Source organism: Carya illinoinensis, chromosome 12 (assembly GCF_018687715.1).
Source record: "Carya illinoinensis cultivar Pawnee chromosome 12, C.illinoinensisPawnee_v1, whole genome shotgun sequence".
Classification (NCBI taxonomy): Eukaryota; Viridiplantae; Streptophyta; class Magnoliopsida; order Fagales; family Juglandaceae; genus Carya; species Carya illinoinensis.
Genome location: NC_056763.1, coordinates 14,916,258 through 14,928,404, shown reverse-complemented (window position 1 = coordinate 14,928,404; position 12,147 = coordinate 14,916,258). Strand labels below are relative to the sequence as shown.

The following is a 12,147-nucleotide window of genomic DNA, read 5'->3' as shown; positions in this document are numbered from 1 at the left end:
GGATTGCACAAGACATCATAAGGGACACAGGATTAATGTTGAGCAATTTTGAGTCTTGGGAAGCTGTTAAAATACATCGATTTTAGAATTAATACAACTAATTACGTAATAGACAGCATCCAATAATATAACTTGAAGCATACCCTTAATCAAGATTCCTCCATATTTAGTAGAATTTCACAAAGACCCACCTTCTTACGTATAATTAATACGGTGCAGTATGGCCTTTATCATTAATGAATATTTACTTTTTTGAGTAAAAAAAAAAAACTATGCTTGTTGTGAGAATAATATATTAAAAAAAATAGATCAATAGGATCAATACGCAATTACATGTGTTGACCGGAAAACTCAAGAACAATGGGCAGCTTAGCATCATGTTTGGCAATGCAGGGGACCTATTTGCGATCAATCCGCAATTCACAAAACCCACAAGAAAGAATCCCAGAAGTGAAAGGAGTCAAATGACATGCACAACTGCATGATGAAGAAATTCCATCTGCAAAGAGAAGAAAAGGTAACTTCTTTTACTCCTTGTATGACTGATTAAAATGGCGGGTTGGGATCGCAGAGAGAGAGGCTATTATTTTTTAAGTTGTCAGAATTTTGTAACGCTAGTAGCTGAATGGGCCAATGGCCAGAAAACAAATATAAGAGATCATATATGCAGTCTCTAAGTATTATATAATAATAAAATCCACTTATTTTTGAAAGAATTGAACGATACTTTTCTGCCCAAAATTACTCAACAAATATATCACCTCTGAAAATTATATACATTCTACTATCCCACTGCTTATCATCTCTACCTGTGTCGGTTGACCCTTTGGAGTGTTTGGCTTTATGCTTCAAAAGGTATTTTTCCGAGAGAGAGGAACTTCCACCGCTTGAACGTTCTTCGGCTTCTTCCTTACATTCTTCCTGTTCCAACACAATCCCATATTCGGTATGTCAATCTATTATTCTCCATAATCTTGTTCTGGTTAAATCTAAAGGGTTCTTTAAAAACCAAAGAAGTTGTTCTCTGTAATTTGCTCTGATTTCTTTTTCTGTTCTGAAGCTACTTCTTTGTGTAATTAGGATCTTTGTGCAGTCTTTATTATCTGGATGCTATATGGTTCTATTTTTTTTTTTTCTCAAATCATCTTTCCTTACCTGGTGATGTCTGGGGTCATTATATTTATAAAGAAAAAGTAAAAAATACCAATACCTTTTATACAAGTTGTGTCAGGCTTCCACATATCAAAAGTGTGTTTGGTACTTAAATAAACAAGCTTCTAAATAGATTTACTAATCTAGCTTGTAGGTGGCTGCAATCATGATTTGCTATGAAATCGGCCTCAATAAGTATTGAAATGAAAAACACAAATCCTCTTCTTGATCATGTGTTATGTGAAGATTAAAGAATAACAAGATTAAAAAATAACGAGATTAAGAAAATTAATAAAACGGTTGAAAGTTAAATGAAACGGCGCGGTTCATGGGTAAGGGGGGATTGTAATGCGTGTGCTTTATGTGCTGCAGTCTGCGTTTTACTTTGATTAGAATGGTGCATGTATATAAGGGTGGGTCGTGTAGATGAAAGGCATGCAGTGTTTTCAAGTGTTGTAGATGATTTTCATGTGGAGGTTCAGGGCTCCTTGAAAACTCATCAAGAATTATAGTGAATGATTCTTGATTTCATCCATTCTCTTTCTTAAGTATTCTTTAGCATTTTTCCATGTTTTCTTGCTTTTCTTGGTTGTTCCCTTACAATATGATGCTGGATAAGCAAAACTAACAATGCCATCGGCAAGTTAGGTAGAAAAAATTTCAAGGAAGATAATTCTGAGGAGAGCTAACTAGTTCGACTTCTCACCAGCAACGTTTTTAATGGTCTGTTTCTAACCAATCCCTTCATCTTGTACATCTCTCCTAACTTCAATGGGTGAGACAACATAAATCAACAGCTAAAGTATGGACACCATGAAGAAGAAAGACATATATTCATTTAAGAGATCTTTTTCCTCTGGTTATGGTCCCTGTGGCTGAAGGCTGTCTTCTCTAGGCACACAAACTTGCACAGAATATTAGCATAATGTCAGCCAAACATCACTAGAAAAAGAAGAAAGGAGCGATCAGCTGAAACACTTCACATAACTTGTAAATAAAAAACGAGAAATGATTAAATATGTACCAAAATGATTCACAATAACATTGATTTATAGAAAAGCATGTTGCAGAATTCCCTAAATACATTTTCTCATTTTCTAACTGTTCAAGGAGTTAATTACAGATCAAACAATCAAGACTGCTCCAACAACTAGAAACTGTCCAAACAGTTCACCTTGTTACTATATATTTTTCAACTCCATTGTCAACACTCAACTCAGGTTGTCAGTTTGGCACCATGACAGTAAAATTGATAATGGAGTTTTTAGCAAGGGTACTTCTGGTTGCGAAAACTACAGTTTTAAACCAAATAACTTTTTGTTGTTTCAGCCAAGAATTACGTGTCCCATTAGTCTCACAATCACATGGATTCCACTTAGCAAAAATACACTTTTGGAACACATTTCTGGTTGTTGCAAATAAATTCAAGTTTCATGTAGTGTGCACATTGATAAAGCTTAGGTTTCAACCTCTTGATATTATGTTCATATCCATGGTTTGGCCATTAAGTTTGAGTGTCGCGTTTCAAATCTAAATCACTACATCTGCTGTAAATCATTCCTAATTACTCCATTAACTGTCAAAGTTGTCCACAAATTTTGTATGTAATAATACTATTTGATTTTTGTGAAGTAGTACTATCAAATGTTGGGTTTTCCTACTTGACCTGAAAGTTTACCATATATTGGTCATCATCTTTTAGTAGCAGACAGTTGCTGTCCCATCCATCTTATAGTTATATTTATATATAACAATGGCTGAATCCACAATGAGCAAGAAGAAACTAGAAGGCAAAGTGGCCATAGTCACGGGTGGTTCTAGTGGCATTGGGGAGGCGACCGCACATCATTTTGCCAAGCATGGTGCACTTATGGTGGTGATTGCTGATATCCAAGAAGAACTAGGCCAGCAGGTTGCCAAATCCATTGGTTTGAACCATTGTACATACATATGCTGTGATGTGACTAATGAAGAGCAAGTCAAAGCCATGGTAGAATGGACGGTCAACAACTATGGACACCTTGACATCATGTTTAGCAATGCAGGGATTTATGGTAGGTCAGATCAGACCGTACTTGACCTCGACTTGTTGGCCCTTGACCACCTATTTGCGATCAATGTGCGTGGCATGGCCGCATGTGTAAAGCATGCAGCGCGTGCTATGGTTGAAAAGAGTGTGAGGGGGAGCATTGTGTGCACCGCAAGTGTATCAGCAAGTCGTGGTTCAACTAAATGCACTGACTACCATATGTCCAAGCATGCAGTGCTTGGGCTTGTTCGGTCAGCAAGCAGGCAACTAGGGGAGCATGGGATTAGGGTGAACTGCGTATCACCCTCTACAGTCGCAACTCCTATGGCATGCAATGCACTTGGAATGGATGTAGAACAGTTGGGGAAGGCTTTTGAGCCGCATGCAAGCTTAAATGGACTTGTGCTAGAAGTTGGACATGTGGCTGATGTTGTGCTCTTTCTTGCATCAGATGATTCTGGTTTTGTTAATGGGTATGACCTGCTGGTTGATGGAGGCTGGATTGACTAATGAAATCAAGATAAGCATTAAGGAGGCAACCTGCATGACTCCAAGCCAGTAAAACTAATGTTTGTGGTTGGAAAGTGATGGAAAGCAAAGCATTTGGTTATATTGGTGTGAACTAAAAAAGGTCCAAAAATGTGTGTTTCTAAAAACTTCAAAAAGCCTTCAATTATCACCTTGGTTTTCTTGAATAAAATGATCTTCTCTGGTTCGAGCAAATAAAGCTACTATGTGATGATGACTGATGAGTTGCTGCATATGAGGAAACATATCGGCTAATAACAAAGTCTCTCATGGGTTGATTTTGAAATATGTCGACTTATTTCCAAATCCGTCTCTCTACCTCTCTAGCTATAATCACAGTTTTGTACACAATAAGGTCTACACATGTTATACACAAACCATAAACATTGTGAAGATACGGTTTTGCAATAAAATAAATGACGATTTTATTGTAAATTAATTGCTAATCTTTATTGAGAAAGAATGTGATGATTAAAGATCTTTATTTGTTGAAAAATTATTGAGATCAATTGGCAGGTTAAATGCTTTTATTTATTTATTTAGTTTTTTACATTTAAACTTGAAACTTCTTATATACTTATGTACGCTACAGGTGGACGTAGCGGTTTTTATCACCTATTAATTTAAGAGATTTTATCAACTATGGCTATTTTTTTTTTCATGCCCTTGCATATGCAATCCTGTGTTACTTGGATGACCTTTCCAAATTTGAGATCCAATCCGGTTTTTATCAACTACAATAGGTAATTTTATATTTTTCCATTGTATTGAGAGATATGCAAGGTCATTAGAAAAATGTAAAATCACCTATTGTAGTGGAATTGGCTCCCAAACAACTGGTGGGCGTAGGTATTATGCAAAATCACGTAAATCTCTATCACTTTATTTATCTTTTATTTGCTTATTTATTATTTGTTGTCATAGATGAATGCAAAGAACACCATATCAATGCCTGAATCATTGTCATGGTGGGGGATAATTCTTTCCCCCAAACACAAAAATGAATTTTCTTTGCCAAGCCTTGGCATTAGGGTACCAACCTTTGAATCGAGTAACCCGACACTTAGGTCGAGAGTGAAAACTACAAACATTACCTCCTAGCGACTTGACCGTGTGGGTTAGGATGAATTCCCTAGCAGTCAAATTGGAATACTCTTCCCTGGTAGGCTCCAGAACATCCACCATATAACACAAAAACACATCAAGATTCATCGAGCATTAGGATGTAGTTGGGTGGAAGCCAAGCCTAGGTAGTTGAGAATGTCATGCACTGGGCGACAAAAAAGAAGTCTTAGCCTGTGAGAGAAGGCAACGATAGGCAAGGCATCCTCATCGACAACACCCATCGAATTGGTGGCCCCATGCCGAGGTCCAGGAACCTCTAGGACCACAGACTTAGGGATTCGGTAGGTGTCCCTCAGTCTCTTGAGGTCAATAGTGGTGGTAATTGAAGACCAGTCATATCCCTTGAAGTAAGGAGGGTTCCTCAGGAAAAGGTGTTCAGACACTCTCGAAGACCCAAAATTATGGGGGGGTGTGTGAATCGTGAGATGGAAACTGTGAGGTGCCCTTGGGGGCCAATGAAGCAAGCAGAAGGAAGGGAGAATGAAAGATAGGGTTTTGACAAAGAGCACTGAAGGATATGAAGCAAAGAAAGAAGAGAATGCATGGGGAAAAGTAAACTGGCATAGAAGAGTGTTTAAATTGAGAAGGAAACAATAGTTGGGAAGCCCTAGGAGGGGGAGACATCTGAATCACCACGAGTAGAGCCCACAATCTTGGTGATGTGAACAACATTGGCATATACTGTTATGTCCAGTCTTGAGACATGAGAGCATGAACTAACGATAATAATTAATGAAAAAAAGACAAAATAGGTCTGAGTGATTTAAATTCCCGACACGACAGCATGACAAGAATTTGCATAGTAATTGGAAGGACTCTTTTATCCCTATCAATTGGGTCTACAGTAGTAAGTTTGTAACACCCGATCTAATTAACCAGTAGGATTAGTCTTTATGCACCCTTAAATTAAGTTTATGATTTTGAGCATTTAATATTTTATTTATTTATTATTATTATATTATTTTGTTTATTTATTTTATTAGAATAGTTAGATTTATTAATATTAGATTTATTGATTATTAAGCATGAAGGATTAGTGGAGCAAGCCCATTAGTAATCCTAGTAAGGCCTTTAAAAATTTAGAATGTGAATGGGCTAATACTTAGAAGCCGTGAACCAATCCTATCAAGGAATGCAAGTCTTGGTAGGTTAAGAGTTGGCCCAAGTTTGAGGAAGATATATGGTCTTTTCGGCCCAACTTGGTATAGGCTTGACCCATGGCCCCGTTAGGTCAAGTTGAGCATTTCAAGCTCCTTCTTTGTTGATCTTGAGGCCTCTCATAATCTCTCAAAATTTGGAAACAAAGGCCTTCCATCAACCCACACCCAAAGCTCATAAAACCTCCACTCACACTCATGGCCCTTTTAAGCCCAGCAAGGCCCAATGGCTTGTTTTGATTTTCTTCACTCTTCAAATTGAAGTTTAATAAACCATACCATGAGTTTCCTCAAGCCCATAGCATACCCAAGTAATTCATTCAACCCAAATTTAGTTTTGAAATTTGGTTAGGACCATTAATCAACTTACCCATGATTAGTGATCTTTAAACGTTATTTTGAGCTTAATTTTGTTTCTGAATATTTTTAGCCTTTTTGATCTTAAATTTTCATATTTCATTACTCAATTACATCATTCTTAGATCATATTAGAACCCTAGATAATCCTCCACTCATGTCATTAATGGAAATGACATAGCAAACCCTCAAACTACACCAATTAGCACACATGTGCCCTTTGTCTGCAATGGATTGTTTTGCCCTTAAGCCAAATGTTTTCATGCCCTTTTCTACTATGGTACTTAAACACCTCATGAAACCCCTTTGAATCCAGACTAATTTGGTTTCAAGTATCAAACCAAAAATAGCAAACTGAATTGCACCTTGGGTACTAGTTGGATGGAAACCAAGTTGTTTGAGTTTCAACCTCCCTTCTATCCTTAGCCGAGCCACCACCCCACGCCACCTCTATCACCACACAATCCACAAGAGGTCCTCATGGTCATCATGAGCTTTTGACCCATTTTTCCCACTAGAAGAAAAAACTAAATCAAAGGCTTCAAGTCACCTCCATTTCGGCAATCCCCTCCCCTTATCCCTTTCATTTGAGTTGCTATTTCATGATCACCAGGCAACCAACCATGAACCCTTTCTACACCTGAAAATCCTTACAAATATGGCTAATGACCTGCTCAAAGCAGCCATGAAGAAAAGACAAGAGGGTGATGTCAAAGCCATGATAAAAAATGCCCAAGAAAACTACCCATTGAACCCGTTAGCTTCGTGTATGATGTTTTTTGGTTTTTCTTCCCTTTATTTTGCACCACAACCAGACCAGCTCCCTTGAGATCAATGTAGCACTTGAATTGCTGAAATCATGGTGAATTTAGGACATTATTCACCCTGCACAAAGTGACACAAGGTGATGAAGACAAGCTGAAATTTCTACACCTTACACCACCACCCAAACCACTCAATCTGCAAAGGTTAGGCCACCATCCCCTCCCCTTCGGCTGCCTACAAAAATTCATTCCACCCCCTCATTTCCTCCACACCTCAACTCTAGCTCCTCTTGAGCACTTAAGAGCCATCTTCCCCTTTGTTCTTGAGGGAAATCAAAAGGTGTATGTGAGATTGAGTGTTCTTGAAGTTCTTGGTGTTCTTGTGTTGGCAGCTTGATTGGGCCACATAATTTGTGAGTTTTCTTGTCCTACTAGATCTTTGTTTACATGTCAAGTTTTGTTCTTAAGAATTAGATTGGGTTTTGGTTAAGTTTAGATAAAGTTACCATGCTTAATTCAAAACTAGGATAATTAAGAATGGTTTAAGAGTTTAAATTATTTTTAGAGAAAATTTTGGTTATGTCATGTCTTATAATTTATGATATGGTTTATTAATGTCTTAGAATGATCATTGAAGTTTCAATTTTGAAATTAGAAGCATGCCATGATAATTTTTGATTCTAGCTTGGGTTGATCATCAAGAATGCATGGTTTTTAATTAAGTTATGATTAAGACATGAAGTTTTGATTTATTCACCTAGGGCTGATCCTTAAGCATTTAGAAAGTCTTGTGATTGAGATAAGAATAAAAATATATGTTTTTGTTGAATTGAGAAAGCATTCATTTATGATTTAGGTTATGTAATGCCCGTTCTTGTTATGGGTCATTTACAAAATGATTTTGTGAAAAGAGATGGGAATTACCGTTCGTTTTGAAATTTCTTTTTCTTCCATGTTAGGATACAAAAGACTCCATGATTATAAATAAAACATGTTTCTTAATTTAAAAGGTTATAAAAAATATTAAAATTTTAAATTAAAGTCTCTCGTACAAAACTTTGTGTCTAAGTTTTCGTGCTTTTCCCTTTGGGTCGTGTTTGTCCTGATGCGTCATGCTCATTTTGTCCCTAGGAGGGCACACATAAAAACTAAAATGAGTCGATGAGTCGATGACTCGAAGACATTACTTCATACATTTAAAATATAATAATATAAGTTTTCAGTCATGCATTCATCACTCCATACATATCATACATAGACATTCAATTCATTTTAAAACATTGTGAGGTGAGGTTTTTCTTTAAAAAAGATTTTCTTCTCGTAAAATAGTTCTCCATGCCTTGCTGCCTTCATTTTTTAAAGAGTCTTAACATACATGCATTCTTTCCTAACATGCATACATTTTTTTTTATCGTTTTCATTGGCCGTTGCACACTATTATTTAAAACATAAGCATTTATATTTCGAATAATTTATTTTTGTGAAAATATATCCAATACTTACTACGTATAACATCCATTCACATGCATATACTCACATACTTTGGGTGCGTAAAAAGGGGTTGCCAAGGAGGGTCGTTACATATTTATACTTAAAAACTTATACTTAGCATTCTTTTGTAAAACCAGTTTTGTGCCATTTTGTAAAGTATCGTAAAGGAAAAGCGTTTCGTTTTCATTTTCATTTATTTATAAAACTTTAGAAGAGTATGGACATAATACTTACCTGGACTCCATGCCATACTCGTTTCATGCAATCCATTCATATGCGTGTCAGATGGAAACCTACGTGCATACACAAAACCTCAACTTCATTCTCTATCTAATATAGAAGTAACTATACTAGAAATAGAATTACACCTCACTTGGAATACTCTTTATCCATTCCCATGTTCTTACGTGCCATTTATTATACTAAAACCTTTAGGATCCATTTAATGTCACTACCTCCATGTTCTATGTCTCCCTCATCACATTTCTTCTCTTTGGGACCCACTTGGGTCACATTTTTCAAATCCAACGCTCTACTTCGAGGTCTTATCCTTTAAAGTGAACCTCTATGATTCACCTTAAGGTTGAGACAACCTTCATCTTACTCTTTTATCAACCACATTTCGATGCAATACTAAGACCAACAAAATCACGTATCCCAATCCTAGACATCTTACCCATTACTATATTCATGTATCCTAGCCCATACTTAATCCTCATTTCCAACTATACATGCCATATGACTTTAAGCCAATTCTGAGGTTTAAACATCGTGCAACCATGCTTAAGACATATTACCCATTATATATGGTAAATCCGTTCGGTACACGTGTCTTACCAGATGCACATGTACCTTATCCCTTTTGTCACCTAAGATCAACTTATAGTTCAATGAATGCCCACTCATATAAACAAGCTCCATACTCCGATACCAACTTCTACCTAAATTTGGTCAGTAGGACCTTTCTACTTCCCGATTCCTTTTACAAGTTTATTTCAACACTTGACACGACAGGGCTCCATTTACCATTGCATCTCTGTCACATCACATTGCTTCAGACAAATCTCGAGTTATGTCATGACCCCAGTCATGCTTCAGTTACGTTACTCTTACACTACCCCATTAGTTCACACATTCTAAGCCATAAGTCAACTACAAGGCAACACCTGTCACCTTGGACTACAGGTCATATCACAACTATATAGAAATACCGTTATACAGTTCCTGATGCTACACAACACGCTTTACGCTCCTCTACTATACAACCATCCTTTTCCTCACCACACGCCATACGGTGCATTGCTACACCACATGGAGTACGCACCATGTGTACTCCCTGCGCTACATCACTTATTACCACGACGCACATCATGCAGTACGTCGCTACACGACGCACATCACACAGTCCATCGCTACAGGACATGGAGCACAAGCCATGTGTACTCCTTTCGCAACACTATGTCGCATCACAACTACATGATTACTACCAACAATTCACTACATAACCACACTTCATAATAACACAGTCTACCACCCAACCAACCATCTAACATTTAATATAAATAACGAGGGATAGATGGTTATACCATCAATAGGATAACTCATGCGTTGCTCGTTGCCCATCGATGGGATAAAGGCGTAGGAAGAGACATACGTGGCAGTTAAACCGTGTATAGTGGCTGTTTGGGCTACTAGAGATGACTATAGGTGTGGCTCTGAGCGGGGAAAGGTTTGGTTGTGGTCCTAGAGTGGTGGCCTCATGGTGGTGCTGAGGTGGCATGCGGTGGAGGCACGGTGGTTTGTGGAGGGGTTTTGGGCTGTGTATGGCTAAACTGGGAAATTTGTGGGCTTCAAAAGACTAGCCATTGGAAGACTTGAGGGAGGTGTGGTAGAGCTATTGTGGCGAGGTGTTGGCTGTACGGTGGTTGGAGGCGGCGAATCTACGCTGTGGGTCTTGGAAGACCCATGAGAGAGTGGGGGAGAGTGAGAGAGATGGGGACTTTGGTTGGGCATGAGAATAGCCAGGGGAGGTCGTGGGTGGCTGAGGATCACGGTGATAGTGGTGCGGTGGCCTAGGTGACAGTGCACGGTGGTACAAGTGGAGGAACCCATGTGTTGCTTTGTGCGTGTGTGAGGTGGTGCAACGGAGAGGGAGAGAGTTAGGGGGAAAATGAGGCCATGGAGGTGAAGCCCGTGAGCTTGAGGTGTCGGTGGAGATGCTCGATGGCTCCGTTGGTTGCATACGGCGGAGCAAGGTGAGATAAATGGGTTTGAAACCCATTCAGTCAAGCTGCCATAGAAGGAGAGAGAGGCCACCGTGTGACTCACCACCAGTGAGGTTGGACTCAACGGCATGAAGGGGAGCTGCCGATGGTGGAGGTGACTAAAGGTGGCCGGCGTGGCTGAGCTGGGAGGAGAAGCACGGTGGAGAGGATAGATTGAACTTCTATCGGGCTGGGGAAAAAAGGGAGAGCAAAGAGGGGGAAAGAGAAAAAGTGAGGGGAAAAAGCTAGGGGCTTGGGTATTTAATCCAAGCCCATAGTTTTGGGATATTCAAAACGATCTAACAGTGAGTTTAAATACTGATTTGAAAATGTGTAAACATTTATTTAATTTAAAAGACTGAAGGATTTAAGACATTATTATTTTATAAATTAAAATTTATAAAATAATATTTCTTCATCATAAATTAAAATGATGAAGTCTTGTTAATCACTTGAAGAGAATAAAACCATTTAATTTAATTTAGAGTTTTTAACATAAATTTAAACCTCATAATATTTTTAAGTGACTAGAATCATTTAAATTAAATAATTTTTCACAATTATAATATTTTTGGCATTCTTAAAAAAAATTATAATTGTGTTATTTAAAAACAAAGTTTAGTTTGATAATACTGGAAATATTACATATAAATATTTTCAAGACATTTAAAATATTCATAAGTTTTAAAATACTGGATTTACTTTAAAATCCGCTTGGTATCTGTAAAAATATTCCATCGAGGTTTGGCATGCAAAACAAGGCTCATAACTATAAAAGAAGAAGCGGGTTGTTACAGGTTAAGAGCATGTATCATGCTTAATTAATGAAGGATTAATGAAGATTAAGGTTTTTAGCCATGATTAAGTGTTGGGATGAATTTGTTCACCCTAGAATTTGTTTATACCATGTCATTAAGGAATATATTGATTATTTGTGCTTTAAGAAAATTGTATAAGCATGCATTCATAGATATCAATAGTTAAAAATACACTTAGGCATTAACTAGAGTACATGCCATATGTTGTGCATTTGAACTAGGTCCACTTTAAATTTTATAATTCTAAAGGAATAGATGGTTTTAGAATATGAAAATTATGGGGCCCATAAAGTTTGGTTAAATTTGATGTTCGTTTGCAAATAATGAAAAATTTAGGGCCTTAGTAGCAATTTTTGAGAGTTTAGGGGTATTTTTATAAATGCTCATTTTTGAAGCCTTTTGATTATGAACATCTTCCTATGGTAGTATAAATCCTATTTTAGTAATAATTTTATTTCAGTC

General features: G+C 37.5%; 1 protein-coding gene across 3 annotated transcripts; it reads left to right on the top strand.

The window, feature by feature from the left end:
- The first annotated feature begins 338 nt into the window (after positions 1-338).
- On the top strand, positions 339-3,904 carry LOC122289781 ((+)-cis,trans-nepetalactol synthase NEPS1-like). 3 transcript variants are annotated; one of them, XM_043097063.1, is made up of 3 exons: positions 339-517; positions 856-946; positions 2,861-3,904. In XM_043097063.1, the coding sequence occupies exon 3, from the start codon at positions 2,906-2,908 to the stop codon at positions 3,689-3,691; it is 786 nt and encodes a 261-aa protein (XP_042952997.1). In that variant the 5' UTR covers positions 339-517; positions 856-946; positions 2,861-2,905; the 3' UTR covers positions 3,692-3,904. The 3 variants fall into 3 exon arrangements, with proteins under 3 accessions (XP_042952997.1, XP_042952996.1, XP_042952994.1); XM_043097062.1 differs by having other exon boundaries at positions 2,858-3,904; XM_043097060.1 differs by having other exon boundaries at positions 2,855-3,904.
- Positions 3,905-12,147: the final 8,243 nt, after the last annotated feature.

Bases quoted from the DNA above. Each gene is read 5' to 3' on its own strand.
- LOC122289781 (XM_043097063.1), top strand. From the start codon at position 2,906: ATGGCTGAATCCACAATGAGCAAGAAGAAACTAGAAGGCAAAGTGGCC.